General features: G+C 36.9%; 1 protein-coding gene across 1 annotated transcript in view; it reads left to right on the top strand.

The window, feature by feature from the left end:
- Nucleotides 1-26,201, top strand: part of PARG (poly(ADP-ribose) glycohydrolase) — a 117,793-nt gene that overhangs the window by 26,515 nt on the left and 65,077 nt on the right. The window contains exons 8-9 of the mRNA XM_061162015.1: nucleotides 22,149-22,241; nucleotides 25,902-26,059. Of these exons, the coding sequence (XP_061017998.1) occupies nucleotides 22,149-22,241; nucleotides 25,902-26,059 (251 nt within the window). The remainder of the gene's footprint in view (nucleotides 1-22,148; nucleotides 22,242-25,901; nucleotides 26,060-26,201) is intronic.

Here is a 26,201-nt window from a genome sequence, read left to right as displayed (position 1 = left end):
CCATGATCTTAGTTTTCTGAATGTTGAGCTTTAAGCCAACTTTTTCACTCTCCTCTTTCACTTTCATCAAGAGGCTCTTTAGTTCTTCACTTTCTGCCGTAAGGGTGGTGTCATCTGCATATCTGAGGTTATTGATATTTCTCCCGGCAATCTTGATTCCAGTCTGTGCTTCTTCCAGCCCAGTGTTTCTCATGATGTACTCTGCATACAAGTTAAATAAACAAGGTGACAATATACAGCCTTGACGTACTTCTTTTCCTATTTGGAACCAGTCTGTTGTTCCATGTCCAGTTCTAACTGTTGCTTCCTGACTTGCATACAGGTTTCTTAAGAGGCAGGTCAGGTGGTCTGGTATTCCCATCTCCTTAAGAATTTTCCACAGTTTATTGTGATCCACACAGTCAAAGGCTTTGGCATAGTCAATAAAGCAGAAATAGATGTTTTTCTGGAACTCTCTTGCTTTTTCAATGATTCAACGGATGTTGGCAATTTGATCTCTGGTTCCTCTGCCTTTTCTAAACCCAGTTTGAACATCTGTAAGTTCACAGTTCACATATTGCTGAAGTGTTAGTTTATTCATAAAGGCTGCCATAAATCACAAAAGCAGGTTGGGGTGAGGTGCTGTTGTTTTTGCCTTTTTACATCTGTGGCTGCTAAAAGTGGAGAGTGAGAGGTAAGAGTTTAGGAATGAGAGGACATTTAAAAGTTAGAGAATTGAAAATTTTAAAGTTGAAAGGTTTTGTTGTTGTGATTAGGCTGGTAATATATTCCTCTTTGGAAGCTACAGTTTTTTTTCTTAATAAATACAGCATGAAATCTATATCTTAAGTAAAACCTACACAGTAAATTCTTTATGGCAACTTAGTAATTGTGCGACTCTTGGCTTTGCTATAGTTATTTAAATACTGACTTTGTGTTGTCTTGTCTGCTGGTGTCCTCTGACTTGTCAGAGAAAGATGGTGTAAAACCTCTTTCCTGTAATTGAGAGTGTTTAAATCTATCAGTAATGAACCTAAGCATCCTTGCTTGTGTGTTACTTAATGTTAAAAGGTAGATGGATGTAACATTGAATTTTGGAGGATACACACTAAGTGTGCCTGTCACCTTTTCCTTCAGAGTTCTTTATGTGTAGTTTTACATTTAAAAAACAAGTACATCAGAATTCTTTGTCCCCAAAATTGAGACGTGTGCTGTTTAAAATGACATCTTTGACCTAGACCTTAAAAATTATTATTATTGACAGAACAACAGTGGAGACTCAGAGAAAACAAATACAAGCTTGTCTAAAATGGATTACCAAAAAAAGTCATCTTACATTTATAAAGTAATGGCTAGAAGGAATTGTTCTGACTCATCTTTTTTATGGGATAAAAAAGTTATATTGAAAACATTAGACAAAAATCTTAGTGTAAGTCACTTGTCATTTAACAGGATGAAACACAATAGTTGTATTTTATGCATCACTTGGGCATCGTGTGCATTCATATGTAAGTGGTGCCTTTCAGACTTTTTGGCCTTCTGGTGCATGCCATACTATGATGGACAGCTTACCAGTAACAGCTATATCGAATGTGCTTAGTATTTATTTGTATATTAAAATTTTAGAGCAAAAATATTAGAGGATTTTTTTCTCTTGCTTTTTCTCTCTCCATTCCCTTACTCCTACCCAGGCCCCCCACCAGAGTCTCTGTAAACATCTGTAAACATTTTAGGGAACACTATTTATTAATTTTTAGACTAGTTTTGGAAAAGCTGAGATAAGGCACCAGGTTGTTAACCACTGTTTCAAATCAAAACAAATTTCTTTACCCAAGAACCAGTAAAAATTGTGGCCTTTCACAATAGCCTTTTTTAAAAATTAATGTAGAAGTAAGTTTCTGAATGTATATAATAAATATATTACTCCTTAGCTTTCAGTTCCAAAAGGAATTCTTCTTAGCTAATTTATTTCTGGACCTTTCTTCAAAGCTTAAAAGATTTAAAATGTCCTTGTTATATTTGTCATAAAGAGCCCATAGCAAATTCCTAATCAAATGAAAGCAGCCTTGTATATTTCACAAGACTACAGCTAATGTCTTTATTCGTCTAGCTTTCGAACCTCTGATTTGGAGTTCAGTGGAAATGTAACTTTTTGGACTTCTTCCCTTAGTGACTCACAGTCTCTAGAATCAATAAAGTCTGCATTGCTTTACAGCTTGACTTGATTTAATTCATGAGGACTGTAAGAGCCAAAAGAGAGCTAAATAGGGTCAACAAAATATTAAATTTTAGGTTATTTTGAAATATGTGGACTTTCCCCTTGGTTTGGTTATTGTATGCTTTTGGGTTGGGGTATATGTTGAGGGTCTCATTCGTGATTTGTTTTAAATAGTGCACATCTCATGGAACTAATTGCTCTAGTTGGAACTAGGCACCTTGCTTTATAAACTTGCTGAGTTATATGGATGATCAGTCTTGGTTGAATCTTCCGTGCCCTGGATTATTGAAATAGTGATCACAGTGTTTGTGAAACATTGTCTTATTTATGTGTGTGGAGACAAGGAGGATGGAAATTATAGGCATCTAAAAGTGAAAATTTATTTAGTAGAATTCCTCCTATATTCTAATAATGGACTCAATCTAGTACATTAATGTCCTGTAACTCCAACCTTACCTACTCTGTTCAAATAGCTATGGAAGCCATTGCTTTTAAATGTTGCTGTGTCATTGATTTCATAATCCAGAAATCTACTCTGTTGGAGGAGTGATGATAATTTCATGTTCTCATCTCTTCCATGATTTATGTCTCTATCAACTAGCTCTGAGGTGGGTTTTTGTTTTTTATGCAATTTGACATAATACCTTGATTTATAATCATAGTCATCTTCCTGTTAGATGGCTTCTCAGATTATTTACTTATCTTATGCTTCTGCTCAATAAAAATAAATTCTGTATTCCTTTTGGTTAAGCTCCTGATAACACATAAAAGATCTCATATTTAACACTAAAAGGATTTTTGTAGTATATATTATCTGAAGATAGAAATAGCAAAAAGAAATAAAAGCGATGTAAATCTGGCTTTCAAATTTATGTGCTGTTTCCACCTGTAGCCTATGTAAACAATGCAGTAAAGTCGGTGGTAAAGGACTGAACAGGTCCATTGTCCCTTGATGCAGGCAGCGGTACAGTGTACCGTTAGTGCCGTGGTAGCTGTGTGGTGGCTACATCTCCAGAGGATGGAACCGGTAATTCTTTCTGTATTTTATTTTTGGTACTAATTGTGAAAAGTCCTTATACATCATGTATTGCTATGGTAATGACAAGTAATGATTAACTTTATGGGGCAGTCAGATTCTAAGCTATTTGAACAATTATTCTTTACAGTGTTGAAGAAATTTTTAGTAAACTGAGTGGCATAGTACCTTGTTGCCTCAGTTGCTCTTTGATTACATGGAAAGCACTAGAAAAAGACATCTTCTGCCAGAACCATTTCCACCACAGTGAAATATAGAATATTTTCAAATGGACTACCAAGCTATGCTATTGGTCTAATCCACCCTAGCCCTGGGATGCCCAACTCAGAAATAAACAGAGTGTCTTAATCCATTCAGATTGTTGTAACAGAATAGACTGGGTGGATGATTTATTTCTCATAGTTCTGGAGGCTGGTGAGTGCAAGATCAAGGTGTTGGCAGATTCAGTGTCTGGTGAGGACCTGCTTCCTGATTCATTGATGGCTGTCTTCTTGCTGTGTCCTCACAAGGTTTCCCTGGTGGCTCAGATGATAAAGCATCTGCCTACAATGCAGGAGACCCAGGTTTAATCCCTGGGTCAGGAAGATTCCCTGGAGAAGGAAATGGAAACCCACTCCAGTACTCTTGCCTGGAAAATCCCATGGACGGAGGAGCCTGGTAGGCTACAGTCCATGGGGTCGCAAAGAGTTGGACATGACTGAGCGACTTCACACACACAAGGTGTAGAAGGAATAAGAGAGCTCCCTGAGGTCTCTTTTTATTAGGGCACTAAATCCCATTTAAGATGGCTTCACCATCGTGATCTAATCACCCCAAGGCCTTAGCTCCAAATTACTACCACATTGGAGGAACAGATTTCAACATACGCATTTTGGGTGGACAAAACATTTTAACTATAGAACCAGGGCATCTTTTTCCTTTGGAAGTGGAATGTTAAAACAGCTTACTGGGTTAAGCAGCTGTATACACAGCCTCTTTTCTTCATAGTTGACTTTTGTCTCCCTTTTTAACCCTTTCCTTTTTCCTGGCCTGCTGCTTAAGCTGCAGACCATTTCAGCTTCACTTCACATGCAAACACTTATCCATTCCAGGCTTAGCCTTATCTGCTCCTAGAATTAACCCTTCTACAAAGTTCACCTTGTAGATAATCTCCTCTGTTTTATTCAGTATCCTACTAGGTTATCTGCAGTCAAGACAGTGGTGCTGCTTATTTTTAAGAGCTTTACTGTATACTAAGTATAGTATAAGCAATATGTTTTATTTAATTTGATTTTCACAAACACCCCATTAGATAGACACTGTGTTTTACAAATGAACAACTGATAACCAAGGATTAGAGAGTGTAAGTAATTTGTTCAAGTGATGAAGCCAGGATTTCAACCTGGGTGCCACTCACTCCAGAGTCTCTATGTACTCCGGTCTATATAACCACTACGGTTAATTGTGGTAGTTCTCATCTGTGAGTGATTCTGCTTCCTGGGGGACCTTTGGCAAGGTCTGGAGACATTTTTTGTTCTCACAACTGAGGGGAGGTTTTACTGGCTTCTGGTGGGTAGAAGGCATAGATGCCACTAAACATTCTACAGTGAACACGATACTCCCCAAAACAGAATTAACTAACCCAAAAAGTCAATAGTGCCAAGATCAAGAAACCCTGCTTTGCAGTGGTTCTCAAGGTGTGACCCTTGAATCAGCAGCAACAGCATCACTTGGGAACTTGATAGAGATAGAAATTCTCCTTCCTTACCCTGAACTTTCTGAATTAGAAATTCTGAAGGTGAGGCCCACCCATCTTTGCTTTCACAACCTGCAGCTAATTCTGATGTGAAGGTTTGAGAGCTACTGCTCTACTCTAGCATCATTCTCAAACCTCTCTCCTTGGGTAGTACCTGTTCTTTAACTCAACTTTTTACCTTGGCTGAAGGAGCTTTTCTTATTGGCGGTTTTTCCTTCTTACGTGGAACTTGCTGGAATGAAGAGGAGGAGTTTTTTTTCCCCTCACCCCCATTGCTGATTCCTATCCATTGTTGAATTGTCTGGCCCTGACCTAGATCTGTGTAAACCCAGGCTCATAACTTATAGAGCTGGGCTGAGGTGGGTCTCATCTGTGCCCTTAGCTGTATGCCATCAGAACTAGCCTCTGACTTGGCACCTAGAGAGGAACATACCACCCACACCTTAGGTCAACTGGAAATGGTTCGATTAAGGGACAGAACCATCTTAGAAACTAATTAACCAAATCAAAAGAGGCCTAAGAAGTTCAGAGATTTGAATTATAGGTAGAAAGAAGAGAAAATCTTAAAAAAAAAAAAAAAAGTGGCTTTACTGGCCTGTGGCCTTAGATCTGGCATTATTTAAAAGTCCTGACTTAGGAATGGAACCTACCAATACCCAACTGCCTTTGTTCCTTTGAATTCTTTGCCATCTGATTATATCCCCTCTTCCCATTTTAATTTGTTCATTTTTGGCACCTCTTTTCCTCTCAGCCCTGTTATCTGACTTCCACTTGGGCAACTTCATTTGGTAATCACATTGGTAACCTATATACTAATCCGACTCAAGTCTCTGTGAGACCTTCTATTGTGTTAACCCATGGTCACACACTGGATCTGACTGTGCCCTGGGCCAGTTCCTTCTCTTAACATCATTAATTCTGCATTTCTATCCTACCGTAGCCTCCTAGTTTTCTACTCACTTATTCCTGTAGCCCTGTTTTTAAGGCTGTTGCTTGCCTCTCTTTTGTTCTGGGCCAGTTTGCCAGGTTCTGTTGTTCTGACCCTTTGCTGCATGTTATATCCTCCTACTGGGAATAATTCTGAGGAGTCATACAGTAGAGAAACCTGCTTAGTTTTAGTTAACTAAATATTTTCCCCAAACTTAACTTACAGTCAAAATGCTTTTCTGTGTTAGCGACTTACGATTTCCCTTGTAGCTTGTGTCCCATGAAACACACCTAGCAAAATGGTTGTAATCTACTGACTCTCTCCTGCCTTCGTATCTTTTCCGGCTCAGCCTGGTACCTAGACAGTTGACCTTCAACAACCTGGGTTTGAACTACCTGGGTCCACTTACACATGGCTTTTTTTTTTCAATAGTAAATACTACAGTACTGCACAATCCTCAGTTGGTTGAATCTGATGACATTTAGTAGTAGGGGCTGAGGAGAAAAAACAACTCCTCCTCTTCATTTTAACAAGTTCTACTTGAGAAGGAAAAATTGCCAATAGGAAAAGCTCCTTCAGGCAAGCTAAAAAAGCTGTGGGCCAGGTACTATTTCAGAACCATGGATAAGGGGGAACCGTGGATACACAGTTCTGTTCAGTTCAGTCACTCAGTTGTGTCTGACTATTTGCGACCTCATGGACTGCCAACATGCCAGACTTCCCTGTCCATCACCAACTCCTGGAGCTTGCTCAAACTCATGTCCATCGAGTCGGTGATGCCATCCAACCATCTCATCCTCTGTTGTCCCCTTCTCTTCTCACCTTCAATCTTTCCCAGCATCAGGGTCTTTTCCAGTGAGTCAATTCTTCGCATCAGGTGGCCAAAGTATTGGAGTTTCAGCTTCAGCATCAGTCCTTCCAATGAATATTCAGGACTGATTTCCTTTAGGATGGACGGGTTGGATCTCCTTGCAGTCCAAGGGACTCTCAAGAGTCTTCTCCAACACCACAGTTCAAAAGCATCAATTCTTTGGCACTCAGCTTTGTTTATAGTCCAGCTCTCACATCCATACATGGCTACTGGAAAAACCACAGCTTTGACTAGATGGACCTTTGTTGGCAATGCTGTTTAGGTTGGTCAAAACTTTTCTTTCAAGGAGTCTTTTAATTTCATGGCTCAGTCACCATCTGCAGTGATTTTGGAGCCCCAAAAAATAAAAAAATAAAGTCTCTCACTCTTTCCATTGTTTCCCCATCTATTTGCCATGAGGTGATGGGACCAGATGCCATGATCTTAGTTTTCTGAATGTTGAGTTTTAAGCCAACTTTTTCACTCTTTTTTTTCACTTTCATCAAGAGGCTCTTTAGTTCTTCTTCACTTTCTGCCATAAGGGTGGTTTCATCTGCATATCTGAGGTTATTGATATTTTTCCCGGCAACCTTGATTTCAGCTCGTGCTTCATCCAGTCCAGTGTTTCTCATGATGTACTCTGCATATAAGTTAAACAAGTAGGGTAACAATATACAGCCTTGACATACTCCTTTCCCGATTTGGAACCAGTCTGTTTTTCCATGTCCAGTTCTAACTGTTGCTTCTTGATCTGCAGATTTCTCAGGAGGCAGGTCAGGTGGTCTGTTATTCCCACCTCTTTCTCTGATAGCTCAGTTGGATACACAGCGCCAAGTATAAGTTATAAGCAGGTTTTCGACTGTGCAGAGGGTTGGCACTCCTAACCCCTGCATTGTTCAAGGGCCAACTGTAGTGTCCTTTTAAAATCTAGTTCCTCCTTCACCTTTGGTTTCTGCTAGTTTCCAACTCTGGTAGCATCCAGTTACCTATTTCCTTTGCTCTTGACAAATAGAGGGTTTTACTTTAAAAAAGTAAAGAAGGGAAGGAAAAATGCAGGAAATAAATAATAAATCTTATTAATGAGCCTTACTGAGACTTTACATTATTGAATCTTAACTTGGCCTTTGGTTCTTTGTACTGTCTTTTATGTATTTCCTCTTTACTCTGTGGTTCTGAATATTTTTGTTTTTCTGATCTTGACCCATATGCTACTATCTGCCTGCTCCTACTTCACACCTCACTGAGAGATCTGAGACCATCTAAAAGGTAGAATCTTTCATTTTCTTCATTTTGGGTTTTCAGAATTCTTCATTCGTTTTTTCACTTGGTATTCAAAGGAAAAGCCAGTCTTATTCCATTCCTCAAACTTAACAGGTCCAGAGCAGAATTATACTTTAGAAACACTTGTCACTGATTCTTTTCTGGCCTCATCCTTTTCCCCTGATGCTTGGTTAACGCTTGCTTGTCTCTTAGTATTCAGGGTAGCTGTCACTTCTGTAATTGACTTTTTACTTGTCCATCTCCCATACCCTTCCTTGAAGGAGGCTGTGATTTGTTCTTTGTTATGCCCCAGTCACTTAACGTAGTGCCAAGAGCTTTAAATACCACTTAATGCTGGGCACACTCAAAGCTTTTTTATCTTAAGCTCCTTCTCTCTACTTCTTCTATTAAGACATAATTTATTTCCTAAATACCCCTTGAGACGCACCTCTCTTTCTGTTACTCCTGTCTGATCCATGCTGTCATCATGACTCAGGTGGTGTATTGCAGCAGTCAGCCAGCTGACCCCTGTCCAGTGGTGTTCCCTTCAAATCCATCCTGTACGCTGCTCACACACAGAGAGCTATCTGAAGCATGTATCTTCAAACCCTGTGTGGCACCTCATCTATTCTCAGTTCTATTGGATGATATTTATGATATTTTGTGGCCTTGCCTCTCCCCATTTCTCCAGCATCATTTCTTGCTGCTTTCCTGCTCCAAACCTGATATTCTAATGACTCCTACTTGCTTATATTTCTCTGGCATACAGTTGTCTTGCTCTTAACCCTTCCTTCCAGACAGAGCTCAGTCTTCATCTCCTCCGGAAACTCTTTTCTGTCCTCCCAGCCTCCTAAAAACTCTGTTCTGTGCTCACAGTAGTACCTGTGCCTACCTCCATGCACTTGTCACATAATACATGATCTGTCTATAAAATGTGTGCATCCTTCATGAAGCTGACATTTTCCAGGGCATCTTAATGTTTTCTAATTTATGGCTGGTGCTCAGTTAATGTTAAACTTAACTTCAGTGTGTTTAAGGAAAACACACAGATGTGGATCTTAAGCCATAGTCTTTTATTAAAAAGATTTAGAAACTACTTGTGTAAAGTGATAGTTGACCATTTGAGATTGGCAGTTGGTAGAGAGAAAAGGTGAGGCATGTACATATAACCCTTATTTCTGTTGATAAGGGATTTTTACCCTAAAATGTAGAAGGTTTCTAGAGGACAGAGACCTTGAATTGCATTGTCTACCTTTGTGTTTATTCCTCACAGTGCACAATATGATGTCTTGGGTAAAGTGGACACTCAATATATGCTTGAACTAAATGTCAACATATTGCTAACAATATAACTTAACTTTAGTTAACTGTAAAGTAGAGGCTGGATCAGCTAGGCTATTTGTTGGATTCCTGAGCACAGCTAATCCACAGTTCAGGATTCTCTGTATATAAGAAAAGAATGAATGTCCTAGATAACATTCATTAGATTGAGTCTAGATTAAGACTTAAGCTAGAGTCTAGCCTGAGTTGAGCCTGAGCTCATAATCTATTTCATTTGTTGTAACTAAATGCTATATCAGTTGTCACATATCTTCAGTTTTTATAGGCTATAAAGCCAAAAGTTATTTCAAAAAGAATATTTTACCATTTTCAAATTCATCTGTATTTTCAAATGAATTACAGTTACCAAAAAGTAATCCAATGTAATGGATTAAAATTAGGAGCATTTAAAATCCTGCAAACAAATAGGTGCAGGTTTAGTCATATGTATTTTCACCATCCAGTGGTACATGTGTTTGGGAACTTTGACTCTTCCTTGCATTTCTCTGGTGACTGTTTCATTGGAGTGGAGTAGCAAGTAGGACTAGACCTATGTTGTCCAAACAATAGCCAATAGCTATTATGACTGTAGTATGTGACTGTTTAAGTGAAAATTAGCTAAAGTGAAATAAAATTTGAAATGCGGTTGCTTAGTCACACCAGGCACATTTCAAATGCTCAATTAACATATGTGGCTGGTGGCTCTTGTCTTGGTCAATGCTCTGTTCTGCCCTGGACTAGATTCTCTTGAAAATTTCTTCTGCCTCTGACATCTTACTAGTCCTGCTAGCTATAAGCTACTACTGGTCAGGTCTCCTTATAGGAAGCTCCAGAGATCACCCAACTTTCTTTGATCACATTTTGAATTTTTTCTAGATTGGATGTTATTGAAATAATTGAGTTGTTGAGTAGAACTTGGTCAGTTTCTTGAAAGGATGTTTTCTTTGTAATGGTGTTTGTGCTTTTTTTTTTTTTTTCTCTCCCCAAAGTCTGCCACCAGGGGGTGCCCTCAAACCTTTTGGGAAATGTGTTTCAGCCTTATTAGTAAGAGTGAAGTTTGAAGTATAACCTGTGTGTGTGCTTAGCCGTTCAGTTGTGTCCGACTCTTTGTGACCCTTTGGACTGTAGCCCACCAGGCTCCTTTGACCATGTGGTTTTTCAGGCAAGGATACTGGAGTAGGTTGCCGTTTCCTCCTGCAGCTCCTGCATTGCAGATGGATTACCACTAAACTATGGGGGATTTCCTTGGACTATAAATTGGCTACTAATTCATCCTGGATAATTTAAGAGCTAAATTAAGGATTAAGCATTATAATATGTATGTATGCACATTACTTGATTGGTATGGCAAATTATTTTCCTAGTGTGAGTGTGAGAACCTATCATTGAACTATCTTGAAAATTAAAAGTAAAAATAAGTAACTTTAAAGTGTTTCTTATATTTCAAAAATATTTTTAAATTTAAAACTGTCGACTGTAGTAAAAGAACTAAAATATTGTTCACTTATATTTCTTAGACAAATTAAGTTCATTTTGCTTTCAGGACTAGAAAACTTACATTAACCATCAGTTATTTCTCTGAAATCTTGTCATGCTGAGTGTGATTGCCTGTCTATAAAAGATGGATAATAGTGTGACTGTATGGTATTGAAAATATCTATTGGTGTGTGTGTAATAGCCTTGTGGTTTGGTGGTGTTTGCTAAAATGATTGATGGTTATGGCCATGTAGTCGTACAGTAATAGGAGTGAGAGATGAGAAAGACCTACCGGAGCATCTTGTGTTAGTCTGGGATCCCTCCCTAAAGAATAATCATTTACCATAACAGTCTCGAGAAGTAAATTCTTCTAGGAGGCAGAGGATAATAGGGATGTGTTATTATGTTTTATCCTATGTCAAGAACACTTTGTACATTTTATTATTGGCATGAAAAAAAGAGATTAGTATTTAGAGAAGAGCTTCCTTTGTGTGTCATAAACCTACACAATTTTATTCTTAATGTTTAATCTAATGAAATTTGTGTAGGAAATGGTGTGACTGGTTTTGATTAGAGGTGTATTTTGTGTCAAGAACTGGATGGCAGTATTCTTCCTGATGTTATTGTGTTGCCAAATTAGTTGTTGATTATCTGGGTTTTGGAATATATGATGGTGAATTTTCCATACCCATCTATAAAAGCCTGTGAATTTTAAGCTACTGATGGCTTGTTTCCTGAAATGAGAAACCAGCGCACAGTTCATCCTGAGAAACAGCAGAGACTGGGAGTAGAGGCAGAGTTGAGGTGAAGACCTGCAGAAGAGCTCGTTCCCACTTCATCCTCACTTTCCCGTTTACTGCTTGATGAGCATTTGGTGATGGGATTGGAGATTAAGAATAAAAAGATTCTAGAGACACTGCTTTGGGAAAGACCCTGGTAGTCTCCTTACTTGCTGCAAGTAATAATAAATCCTTCCTTCCCATAGGGGAGAGAAAAAGAATAAAAGGAGATTCTAATGCTTAACATTCCTTTTCTCCTGCTGGCAACCATTGATGGGGAGAGAAAAAAGTGTATGGCAGCCTGATTTGTCCCATATTAAACAACTGTCAGGTTAATTTAATGACAAATACAGGTTATTTCCAGTGTAAGTTACATGATAAATACTTTAAAGTCTCTTCTGTATTATCTTTAAAGCAAACCTTTTCACATGCCTGTAATGAGCTGTGATTTTTATCAGTGCTTCTCAGATTGGAGTCCATAGCATTTTGAAAATTACTTAGGAAGCTCTTAATAGCTGTTTGAAGAGGAACACCAAAGCAAAGGATGCTCGAGAAGCAGGATGACTTCTCGGCACAGTCCTTTCCCCTGAGTAGCTCCTGCTGACCCTTGTCAGCACTCAGCCTTTCGTGTCCCCTGGCCCTCTGCCACCACATTCATTTCGTACCTCTCTTGTTGCCATAAGATAAAAATTTTGGAAGTCTTATTTATAATTGCATAAATTAGCTCACTAATTTGTGAAGTATGCCTTCTTAAATATAAAAATATTAGACTGGCTATTTCCTGAAAACCAATTGGGCTTTATTAAAATTTGGAGAACATTTTTATTGAAGCCGTAATTGTCATGGGTGATACACATGAGCGATCACCCTGTGGTTGGCCTGTCAGACTTGTGTGAGCTTTCAGAAATTAAGGGGAATGAGTGAGTTTGTTTTCTTGTAAGCTGTCACATTCTTCTCTTCAAAGCCTGAATCGCACACAAATAAGTGTTAGAAATATTCACCTTCTTCAGTCAATTTTTTATCCTTACATATTTTAGTGCTATAATTTTTTTCTCTAATGTTTAATTTTTGTAGTCTAAAACCATGCCTGAAGAATGGGTAGATATGCCTGATCTTAAGAATTCTGACTTATGTTCGTTCTTTTTAATTTTTGAAATATGAACCTCTTTCAGACTTGGGAAGCTCTGGAGTTAGTTCCGGTAATTTTTTTGAGGCATATTATAGAAAACCCAGTTCATATGCAGTTTAATTTACTTAAGGAAAAAAAAAGACCTTGTCCTAAGCAAGGGAGATTCTTATAGGCAATAGAGAGAAGGAAGAGGAAAAGCTTTGTAAAATTACCTAGCTGTGATAGAAAGTGTCAGTTAATTTAACAAAAATTTTTATCAAGAACATTACATGTGACTGTGAATTAGTATCAGTCTTGTATGAAAGGGCCTTTCATACAAGCACTAGAACGCATGTCCATAAATAACTACAATATAAAGCAGGAAGTCTTAAGGGTCTTGTGAAAAAACAGAATTATAAGAGGGAGAGTTACCTTATAGCTGGTGAGTCAGTTTGGATAGATGTTGAAGCAGTGTGCTGTTTGAGCAAGACATTAAAAAGTTAGGTAAGGTTTAGAGTAGAAGAATATTCTAGGCATAGCACAGATTATATTTGTGGAAGCACATGTATGTGCTAGAGAAGAGTAAATTGCAGAAATGTCTAGTATGTAAAATGCACAGAAGGTTGTGAGAGAGAGAGTGTGTGTGTGTATGTGGTAAGACTAGATAAGGATCTAGGGCCAAAGAGCTTGGTTATTAATTCAGTGAGTTAATACTGTACTGAAAAGGCAAGGAAAAGCCATTGAAAGCTTTCAAGTGGAACAAGGACACACTGGGGTGTACTTGGGCTGAAACTGAAGGTGGGCTAGCAGCAGGGTGGCAGTTAGATTATTGTAGTAATCTTGGTGAGACTGGATGAGGGGCTGAGTCAGGGTAGTTTAGTAGTGATTAAGAGGAGGCGATGAATATAGGAGGCCCTGCTGGATCAATCAGCAGGACTTGGCAGTTAATTGATGTGGGGGTGTTGAAAGAAAGAGGAGGCTCCAGAAAGGTTGTAAATTACTGGCCCATTAGATAATAATACTTTGCATTTATATATGAGTCTTTAGAATTTGTTAAACACTGTTACATCTGAGCCTTCATAACTCTGTAAGTTAAACAGAGTTCGAATTATCCTTATTAGGGATGAGGAAATAAAGAATTTGGGGATTTTTCTATGTTCATACAAAAAGTAAATGCAGATTCAGCCTCTAACTGTAGTCTTCTATTCCACTTTCTTGGCTGAGTGCTCTGTTCTCTAAAATACCCTTACTTATGAACCTGGGAAGAAAAGTTCTGTCATCTACTCCCAATGTATACCACTAAGTTTGAATGTGGGAAAACTTGGCTTTACCTTCTTTGAGCTTCAGTCTCTCCAGATATCTTTATGCTTTCTATTTTGCATTGATATTTACAGGATAAAATGTAATTTAAAAATTTTCCTCAGCTCTATTCAACAAATAATGAGTACTGAATTTTATGCATGGTTTTAGAATACACAATGTGTAAAATGCAATCCTTCCATTTTCAGTGTCACACATTAGAGGAGAGGAGAAAAACATGTAAATAAATAATTTTAATAAGCCAAAATAAGTGCTATCCCATAGGTATGTGCGTGCTTCCCTGGTAGCTCAGCTGGTGAAGAATCTGCCTGCCATGCAGGAGACCCTCGTTCGATTCCTGGGTCAGGAAGATCCCTGGGAGAAGGGATAGCTACCCACTCCAATATTCTTGGGTTTACCCTGGTGGCTCAGACGGTAAAGAATCGCCCGCAATGCAGGAGACCTGGGTTTGATCCCTGGGTTGGGAATATCCCCTGGAGGAGGGCATGGCAACACACTCCATATTCTTGCCTGGAGAATTCCCATGGACAGAGGAGCCTGGTGGGCTGCAGTCCCTGGGGTTACACAGTCAAACATGACTAAGCACAAAAGCACAGTGTATAGTTATTTTAGCTTTGCTGTATTTTTTGTATTTTTCATAATGCTGGAAAAGTAGTTATCACCAATTGGGAATGGTTAAGAAAATTGTATATCTATACTGTGGAAAGGAGAAAGCAATGGCACCCCACTCCAGTACTCTTGCCTGGAAAATCCCATGGACGGAGGAGCCTGATAGGCTGCAGTCCATGGGGTCGCTAATAAGAGTTGGACACGACTGAGCGACTTCACTTTCACTTTTCACTTTCATGCATTGGAGAAGGAAATGGCAACCCACTCCAGTATTCTTGCCTGGAGAATCCCAGGGACAGGGGAGCCTGGTGGGCTGCCGTCTATGGGGTCGCACAGAGTCAGACACGACTGAAGTGACTTAGCAGCAGCATACTGTGAAAAATACTGTATAGCGTTTATCATTCTATTACATGGAAAGATGACTTTCTTTTAAGGCAAGAAACAAGTTGCAAAAATATATAGTATACCATTTAAAAATTCATGTAACATCTTAATTTCTGTGTGCACATATGTAGAAATGCTTAGAAGTAGTTTGGGAAGAAGACAAGCTTCTGTTTATGTCTTCGAACAGTGAACAGGAATAGGAATTGGGGATCTGACTTCATCTGCATTGTTTGACATTTGTAAGCTAGAATGCATTCACGTATTACTTAAAAAATTAATGGAAAGAAGGGTTAAGGCTCATCACAGGGGTTTATATCCATGGGGATAAAAAGTACAGCAGCATTAATAATCAAAGAAACATAAAATAATAGTGGTGTCAATTTAGTCTGTCAAATTGCAAATAAAACAAGAGTGTGAGAATTCACAGTAAGATATGGAGTTGAGTACTTTCTTATACAGCACCAGAATATAAATAAATTGGTAGCATATATCAAAAAACTTAAAAAAAAAAAAAGCCTGTGCTTTTCAATATAGCATTTTCTCTTATAGAGATATTCAAATAGTTGGCAGAAAGATGTGTGTACAAGGATATTCATTACAGTGGTAGTTATAAGAGTGGAAAATTGGCAACAACTTGTAAATCTATCATAAGAGAATTAGGTAGGGAAATAAGTTATGGTATGTCTGAATTATATAATAATATTCAGCTATTGAAAATAGTGATGTAGGATTATATTTATTTATATGAGAAAATGTTCACAATATAAATGAAAACAGAATACAAACTAGAAAAATATATGCCAAAATATTAGCAGTATATATCTTGATATTGGGCTTGTGGGTTGTATTTATTTTCTTTTTGCTTATGTTCATTTTCTACAGTGAAAATACATGATGTTTTAAACAAACATGTTGTTTCTGGTGATGTTTATGAAGATTTTACAGCAAAGTGCAAAGTTCTTTGGTCTAATGAAAAAATTATACAATTGTTAGAATAATGTGCTTTTAAGTGATTTTTTTCAGTGTGAGAAGGTAGATAAGTACCTAAGCATAACAAAAACTTAAATGGTTATATTAACTTTAGGATCGTAGGGCTGAGTTTTTTCCTCTTCTCTATTTAGATTTTGGGATGATATACTTTCTATATTAAAAATTATTAATAAAATTTCATGTTCTAGACTTCTTATATAAACTTCTTTGAAATTTTTTATTAAAGCATGTTAGTAACTTTTAACATTTTTACTAGGATCTACTTGGGTACACATCAATAGATAAAATGGTGTGACCTGAAGTGTTTGTTATATTTGTTGATTCGTGACTGATTAAAAATCTGTTTCCTAGGAACTGAAGAAGCAGATCTATGGAAATTTTCCCCTTCGTTAAAATAACACTATTTTGCTGATTTTACTGGCTACAGTTTTCGCTTACTCATTCAAAATTCTATAGTATTATTTATTTAGTACTTTCTGTGTACCAGGTTCTGTACTGACTTGCGTATGAATATGTCTTTAGTATTAGAGCACAGTTCACAGATTTAGTTGATCAAGCATTCTGAGGAAGAAGAAATAAGTAAAAATTTCTTTTCTATATGTATGCTGCTAGATATTTAAGTCATTCATCATGTTTTGACATTTGACAAATTCAGTTACTTTATTTGAGTAGTTTGTCCATGTTTCTATCTGCTAAGGAAGAAAGATAGCTTCTTCACGGTCACTATGATGAAACTGCAGTAATTACTATCCTTCAAGGTGAGGGCTGATGTATTGAGGGGATCACAGAAAGAGCGTAAGACTTCCTGCTTTGAGATTCATGAGGTCAGTGATCACGTCTGTTATTGTTTAGCGTCCTGTTGTCAGTGCTGGCACAGTGTCTGGCATATAATAGATACTTAAATATTTACTGTCTAGTTGAGTGGATGAACAGATCTATAAAAGGGAGGAAATGGGTAAAATAGCATTATAATTTTGAAAATCTTTGTATCAATTCTGAATGAAGTATATACATAATCAACTTTTGGGATGAGAATATGTACACATATGTACTCATGGGCACACACGCACACAGAGAAACACTTGCCATATGTGATTATCTCTGCAGACTGTCCAGTAGAGGGCAGGGAGAATTTAATGAAGCTTTCCATTTATCATCATGTAAATGCTTACTTTCTTTATAATCATCTTCATCATTATTGTTATAAGTAATATAAAATATGATATGTTATAAATAAATATTTATGTTTAAGCCTCTTGCTTCCCATTAAGTTGGGCAATAATTTAAATTTTTAAAGCTTTTTGTCACTTATATCTTGGTTTGCATTGTATAGATTAATAAATTATGTGGATTAATAAATAACAATTTGTAAAAAGTTAAGATTTGCATGAAGATGCTAATAATATATGGGAGAGCATAAGATTATACTAGTTTTTTAAATTATGCATTCCATCTCAAATGGTAGTTGGGTTGGTTACATTCTCAAATGACATTTTTTTTTTTCAAATGATATTTTTTATGATCTCATTTGTATTTTCAAAGCAACATTAGACATAGTCTGAAGTGTTGACAGTTGTGAAGGAGTCTGTGCAATGATGCTTCATCAGATAAATAAGTGATATTTTAAAGCTTGTGACGGTCAGCAAAGCATGGCTGCAGCTACTCGTGAGTCAGTTTTAAAAGACAAGGACAGGTACCCAAAGGAGAAGAAGCTGTCAGCCTCTTTAGTCACTTAAGGCTAAATGTCTTTAGGTTAAGAATGTTTGGATAGACACTTCTTTTTATCTCTCCTACTAAATATAGCTGAAAGGTGGAGTTAGACTGACCAGCTAGAGTCTGTGAGGCTGTTCGCACCAGGGTGGTATCAACAGAGGCCTGGTGGGGAGCCAGAACTCTCACCCTCTGCAGCCCCACCCACCCAGAGGTATCAAGATGGGTCTGTCCTCCCTGCCCTGGGAATTACCAAAGGCAGTAGAGTTTTCACTCCTGAGTGATGGTAGTGAGCTGGGTCCTCCTTCCTGTGTCACAGAAGACCTGCTAAAACAAGATTTGAAAAGATCCAAAGTCTCAAAACAAGACCCAAAATATCCAGGTTTCAATAAAAATCACTCCACCAAGAAGCAGGAAAACCTCAACTAAAATGTGAAGACAATCAACAGACACCAACCCTGAGACAACACAGATGTTGGAATTATCTAACAAGGACTTTAATGCAGCCTTCAGTAAGCAATTAACAAACCTGCTTGAAACAAAAAAATAGCAGCCCCAGCAAAGAAATAGAAGCTATATAGAAGAATCAAATGGAAATTTTAGAACCAAAAAATAATAATACCTGATTTTTTTTTAAACAAATGCAGTGGAGAATGGAGATGACTAAGGAAAGAATAGGAGAACTTGAAAAAGAGGAAAAGAATTACTCAGTCTGAACAACATAAAAAAGAAAAGACTGAAAAAGTAGTTTTAGGATCTTTGGAACTGTTTAAAAAGATCTAACAGTCATGCCTTTTTAGTACTGAAAGGAGAGAAGAAAAAAGCGACAGGGCTGAGAAAATAACAATAATGAAAAATAATAGCAACTGAAAACTAGAAATAATAGCTGAAAATTTCCCAAATTTAATAAAAGACATCAAGAAGTTGAGCAAACCTCTTACATGAAACCCAAAGAAATCCATGCCAAGATATATCATAGTCATACTTATTCCAACTAAAGGCAAAGAAAATAATTTTGAAAGCATTCAGTAAGAAATGCCACATTGCCTATAAGGCAAAAACTGTTTGAATGACAGTGAATTTCTCATCAGATAACATGGAGGCCAGAAAGAAATGACACAGTGTTTTTGAAGGAGTAAGAGAACCGAACTGTCAGCAGAGAAGTGTATATCCATTGAAAATATGCTTCAGGACTAAAGAACAGTGTCATTCTTAGATGAAGGAAAGGAAGATAATTTGTCATTAATAGATCTGTCCTAAAAGAATGTATAAAGGAATTTCTTGAAACAGAAAGGAAATGATAAAAGATGGAATCTTGTTATATAAAGAAAGAAGATAGAATAGTAGTAAGAGTAAAAATATAGTAAATATAGTAGCCTTTTCTTCTTGAGTTTTCTAAATAGTGTTTGACATTTTCTGTTTTGCTATTTTCAAAAATTTTAACACTATCAAATGTGGTTCTCAGTGTATGTAAAGAAATATTAAAATTATAATGGGAACAGGTAAAGGGCCTTAAAGGTAATATTTCTGTACTACAGCATATGAAGTGCTGACACCAAAATGAATAGTGATAAATCATATATAATGAAATACCTGGAGCAGCCAATTAAAAAAAAAATCTATTCAAAGAGATGTGCTCAAATACATTTTAGATAAATAAAAATGGAATTCTAAAATATATTCAGGTAACCCATAGGAATAAAGGAAAAGAAAGCAGATAAAATTTAAAAAAAAATTAAAAATTAATAAGTTCTAACATATCAGTGTAAATGGTCAAATAAATGGTCATGTAAGTGGCCAGAGTTCAACAATTAAAAGACAGATTAACAGTGGATTAAAAAAATGACACACTATATGCTGCTTACAAGAAATCATTTCAGACATAACGGTATAGGCAGGTTGAAAGTAAAAGGCAGTTTTGTTTGTAATAGCCAAAAACTGAAAACAACCAAGATGCCCCTCAGTAAAGTGCTTAAACAAATGGTGGTATATTCATACTCTGTAATACTACTGAGCAGTAGGAATTAACTCTTGATACATGCATGAACTTGAATAGATCTCAAGAATAAACCGGGTGAACAAAAAAGTCAATCTTTAAAGAGCACATACCATATGATTCCATTTGTATAACAACAGAATTACAGAGATGGAAAGCAGGTTGATGCTTTCTAGGGTTTAGGGATAGTTGGATGGAGGGTGTGACTATAAATTAGTAGCACAAGGGAGATTACTTCAGCATCTTGATTTTAATAAGTGGTTAAACAAATGTATGTGTGATAAAATAGCATAGAACAGTACACACATACTGTAACAATATTAATTTCCTGGCTTTATATTGTGCTATAGTTAATCCAAAACGTAACCATTAAGGGAAACTGGGTGAAGAGTAAACTGGACCTCTCTATGTTATTTTTACAACTTTCTGTGAATCTCTAATTATTTCAAAATGTTTTAAAAAGCAAAGAGATAAATTATGAATAAGAAGAATTTGAATATCTTAAATGCACTAATATATTTTATGCATCTTCAGGTACAGGAAAGCAAGTATCTTTAATGCTTATGTTAAAATTCTAAAATAGTAGAATGCTTCCTATTGTATGACTTTTTAAAATTTAATTTTTCTTTTTATTGGCATTGTTTGTGCTCAGTCATTTCAGTCGTGTCCAACTCTGTGCCAGCCTGTGGACTGTGGCCTGCCAGGCTCCTCTGTCCATGGGATTTCCCAAGCAAGAATACTGGAATGGGTTCCCATGCCCCCCTCTGGGGATCTTCCTGATCCAGGAATGGAACCCTTGTCTCCTGCATTGCAAGTGGATTCTTTAGCCACTGAGCCATCTGGGAAGCCCTTTATTGGCATTAAAGAAGCTTATAATGAAGAGGCTTTGAACCCTCTTTAGCCTTTATTTTATTCTTTTTAGTGTGTTTGCTTCCTGTTAGAGATCTGTTGGATTTATCTGTTGTTTACTTAACCCTATCACCTCTGACACAGCCTTATTTCTATTTCCCACTTTTCCACTATACGTAAAATATTCATTTCAATTAGATCAGTGTTCTGGTTTTTTAGTAGGATGGTAAAAACTATTCATATCTGAGATATGATTCCTTTTCTACTCTTGTACAACTTTGTTTTTTCTCCAGAATTAATGATTGTCTTATGTTCTTAACTTGCTTAGTTTTTTTTTAATATATCTTTGATTAATTGAATCCTACACTCTCTGAATTGTAAATATCTTGCTGTTCATTTTGAGTGTCAGTTTCCCCATTATCCTAATTTAAAGAAGGAGTTGCACATAGGTTTGAGTTTTAAAGCTTTGGTATAAAGAAAATTCTAAATAGTAAAACTTCCTTGTAAAACCAAGGTGAATGTAAATTATCTTTGCTACTTTTTCTCTTTACACACATACAGTGTCTAGTTGTAGGTAGACAGATGCATATTTATTTCAGCTTAGCTCCTCATAGCTAAGGGAATCTTTAGATATTTTTAAAGAGTCTATATCCTCATCAGTCTCAAACTTGGTAACATAGAGAAGTCGGGGAGAGCCATGGAGTATAGGCCAGAACACTTGGGTTCTAGTTCTGATTTAGTTGCTAATTCACATATTCAATCTAGGATAATGAGGGTAACCTCCTTGGTCTCAGTTTTCTTTTCTCTTTAATAATGACAGGATCAGACTGGATTATAACTGAGACCTCATCTATCTAGTTCAGATGTGATTTCAGATAGATACATGGTTTAATCCTGACTGTATATATAGAATATCTAAATTAAGAGTGTTTTCATTTTCACTATTTTGAAAGGATTACTCTGATGTTTTGAGAGAAATTGGATTAAATAGCCTAAAGTTATTTCTAAAGCATTGAAGAGATGGGAAATTATAAGACAAAAATGGGCTATAAATATCATTTTTCTTGTACTTCAAATTATGATATGGAAATTGTGGTTTTAAATTCCTAAAGGTCCCTAGGAAAGGAAAATTCTAAGTCATCTGGAACTTTTTGTTTACTATCCAGTAGATCAGATTTGACAAATAAAAGGTGCTCTGAAACAATGTGTGGCTTTTATGGTGAGTTATTTAAATTACAGGCTATAGAAGCTTGAGGGCTTCCGAAGAGTTCTTGGTGGTCCAATAGTGTTTAGTTGATATAACCAAGGGCAGAATGTACTGCTTTTCATTTGAAAATATTTTATTTAGTTGTGAATGTGATATGAGAGAGATTTCATATGTGGGATACTTCATTCCTTTTCAGAGGACGTTAAGGTGAATTACGTACATTTGGAAATCAATTTATAAGTTCCTTACTGTACCTGTTGTTATACTTTTGCATGTATTCCATGATGATAATATGCCTTTTTATGGGATCCTCTGAAAAGCAGATATGTAGTTTAAGAACAGATGTTTGTTCATTGGTTATTATTCACTAATAACATATTTTATTGGTTTTCAGGTACTAGAAGAAGCAGAAGCTCAACACTTATATCAGTCGATTTTGCCTGATATGGTGAAAATTGCACTCTGCCTGCCAAATATTTGTACCCAGGTTGGTGGAAATGACTTCTTCCTCAGTAGCTTTCTTGATACTCACAATTGGATCTTGTTTAAACTCAAATTATCAAGGTCAAAAAGAGAAGAGAGAGATGGAAACAGTTTTTGCCAGAGTGATAATTTTGCTCTACTAAGGAAAAGGTTAGAGGTTATAGAGAACACTGCAAGAGGACATTAAAAATGCAGCAGTCAATTTCTGAGCTTCAGTTTACAGTGTTGATGTTTGCTTACTCATACTTCTTTTTCTGTTTTTAAAACAGTCTTTAACTTTCAAAAAAGGATAGTCAGTATTTCAAAACATATTAATTGATTTAGAACATTTTATCTTCAAAATGGTTTAATACCTGCACCTTTCTCTTCTCTCTCCCATGAATTCACGGTACATTCTTTTTTCTCCTTTTTTATGTATGTGTTTTTTTAATGTTTTTTTTTTTTATTGTGATAGAAGTCACATAACATAAAACATGCTGTTGTAACCGTATTTAACTATACAGCTCAGTGGCCCTAAGTACATTCACACTGTTATGCAGCTCTCATCATCATCCATCTCCCAGATTTTTCACCTTGTAAACTGAAACTGTTCCCATTACCATTAACCATGATACATTCTTAACTTTTAAAATGAAAGAATCTGTATTGTTTTGTTTTCTTTATTGCTACATAACAAACTACCTCAAAATTTAGCACTTTGTAAAGCAAGAAAATTTTATTATCTCAGATTCCGTTGGGAGTTTGGGAGCAGCTTAACTGACTGGTTCTAACTTGGGCTGTCTCCTGGTTGCAGTCAAGGTGACGGCCAGCACTGCAGTCATCCTCAGGTTTGAGGCTGGAGGACCCACGTCTCAGTTGGCTCACTCACATGGCTGCTGGCAGAAGCCTTACTTCCTTGCCATGGGACTCCAGGTTGATTGGGTGTCCTCATGACATGGTTGCTAAATTTCCCAGAAAAAGCCACCGAAAAGAGAGAGAGGAAGGGTCAGTGCCTTTTTTGACTTTGTATCTGAAGGCACACACTGTCACTTTCTTTATTTTTTCCTCTTTATTAAAATTTTGTCACTCCATCTAGCTCATACTCTGCCACTCAAGGTGGGGGATTATCAGAGAATTTGTAGACTGTATTTTCAGATAATTATAAGAGATTGTTGGTTTATTGTTCATAATTGTCCTCCTGTATTTCTCACAACAGTAGCTTGAGTTTGCTTCTGTCTTTCATTTCTAGGGCCAGCTCCTTGGCTGCATGGATGCTAGCCAGGTTTCTGCTAACCCTGGTGATCCACAGGAGCCCTAGGGACAATTTGGGTGGAGCAGTTCTTGAAGGTGTAGGATGGTCCCACATATTGCAATCTGTCATTGGAACACCCCAGAAAACACATAGTATTTGGGGGAACCAAAAGCCATGTCCAAACCAATACCTGGTTCCAAATGTTGAGTGTTCTTCAGTGTGCTGTATTTGTTAACATTACACTCTGACATTGCCAGTTTTACATGGCAATGATTTCACCTCTTTAGTTCATTTTACAACTCTTCTTGTTTATATTGGAAGTTATTTGCTTGCTTATATTTCATGTTCGTTCTTTTCTCTTTTCCTCCTTGTTTTTTCCCCTAGGTCATAAAATTTCTCACTACCTCTTGGACTCTGCCCCTTATGAAGACTTTCCTACATCTCCCAGCCAAAGTTAATCATTCCTGTATCATTCAAATCATCCTTAGCACATTATTGTGTAATTTATGTCTTTATATATCTCCTTCTGTAGATTATATTCTCCATGAAGGGAGATCATCTTTGTCTCCCAAGGTCTAACATAAAGAAAGATAGCACTAAGTCATGTCCAACTCTTGGACCTATGGATTGTAGCCTGCCAGGCTCCTCTGTCCATGGGATTTTCCAAGCAAGAATACTGGAGTGGGTTGCCATTTCCTTCTCCATAGTGCCTAACTAAATGCTTCTTTAATTCACTGTAGTTCATAATTGACAGAATATAGTCTGTTTTGGGGGCTTCCCTGGTAGCTCAGCTGGTAAAGAATCCACCTGCAATGCAGGAGACCCTGGTTCAACCCCTGGGTTGGGAAGATCCCCTGGAGAAGGGATAGGATACACACTCCAGTATTCTTGGACTTCCCTGGTGGCTCAGATGGTAAAGAATCCACCTGCAATGTGGGAGACCTGAGTTTGATCCCTGGGTTGGGAAGATCCCCTGGAGGAGGGCATGGCAACCCGCTCCAGTATTCTTGCCTGGAGAATCCCCATGGACAGAGGAGCCTTGCCGGCTACAGTCCATGGGGTCACAAAGAGTCGGACACAACTGAGTGACTAAGCTCAGCACAGCCTGTTGACAGGAATCACTTTCTACTCTGCTCTTTCCTTCATGCTTTAGAGAGAAGGTGTATTTAATGGGATATGTATTCAAGAGCACCCAAGTTTGTAATCTATAACAAGTCAGGTGGTGGAGCCAAAATCAGATTCATGCTGTCATCTTCTTTCCTGGCTTAAAAACAATTTGTCCTTCCATTAGTGCACTAATGGGGAGAACATTTTAGTTTTGTCCTCTGTCCTCGACTAAAAAGTAAACCTCTGCTGTAAAAGTTAACATTTCAGTTTGTTATCCAAATATATCTTTGGCAAGTTAAATTGTGTATGTTGTTAATGAGTTATCATATTAGCATTCATAATAATGTACATATTAATGTTGATTGCTGTGATATGATCAGGACAATTCTGTCTGCCTATTGTTTTGAGATTAATGCAGATATACAAGATTTTTCTGGGTCTTATTGAAGGGAGAAGGAAAAGCACCTCTAAATATCATTGGAGCATTTTGAAATTTAACAACTGATAGGTAAATTGGCAGTTGGTCTTTGGCTTTCCCAGCATGTCTTTAAAACCATACAGTTTAAACATTTAAAATAAAACCCACTGAACACAATACTCATGTAGAATATGCTAAAAATAAAAGGTAAGTTAACTTGGGTTTGGTACAACTTGAAGACATATCAGACATAAAAACTTGAGGGAAAAATGTCCTGCATCTTCCTTAACTTGGTTATGTAGGAAATGCCTATGTTGTTGCAAGTTACATGTAAATAAGTCTGTACATGCATTTTCCATTAGTTGCTTTAATAAAATTAGATTTGGGTCTTTTAAATTGTCAATGTGACGTGTGATTCAGAATTAAAAGGAAAGTACTTATTTATTGATTTATTTTCCATAGATCATTTTATTTCAGACTGAAATAGAAAAATTAGTCTGTCCAATAATCTTCAAATGAGAACAAAATTTAGCATATGCAATAATAGCCAACCTCAACATTACAGTTTTCTCTTCCATCCTTTGTTTTAATTTTTCATTACAAGGTAATGTGTTTTTATTTCTTACTTGCTAAAGGAATCTTGTTTGTCACTAATGCAAGTAATGTTTGTGTTCTCTTCACTGTCATTATTATTGATTAGAAATCTGCACTTTGTCAAACAAGTACATTTTCCCAATCATCCTTAATGAACTGCCCTTGACTTCAGCAGTATTGCTGATTTAGGGATTCAAGAGTGTCCTGAAATTATTCCTACCTTAATTTAGCAAATGCAATTTGGTGCCTCTGCTTTTGAAATTGCTAAACTAATTATTGCTCTTCTTGTCTGTATTTTTTGTTTCCTCTATCAGCCAATACCGCTCCTGAAACAGAAGATGAATCATTCCATCACAATGTCACAGGAACAGATTGCCAGTCTTTTAGCTAATGCTTTCTTCTGCACATTTCCACGGCGCAATGCTAAGATGAAATCAGAGTATTCTAGTTATCCAGATATTAACTTCAATCGGTATGTTTTCAGAGAACACTTTTTTAACGGTAAAATACAAAAGGTTGGCATTGATTAACTTGCCAAACATTTTATGTACAATTATATAGTTTAATCTTTATAGTACAATGAGTTAAGTAATACTTTTGGCATTTTGCAAGCA

The sequence above is a fragment of the Dama dama genome, chromosome 15, assembly GCF_033118175.1.
Source record: "Dama dama isolate Ldn47 chromosome 15, ASM3311817v1, whole genome shotgun sequence".
NCBI classification, from domain to species: domain Eukaryota; kingdom Metazoa; phylum Chordata; class Mammalia; order Artiodactyla; family Cervidae; genus Dama; species Dama dama.
This window is presented reverse-complemented; position numbering and strand designations above follow the sequence as displayed.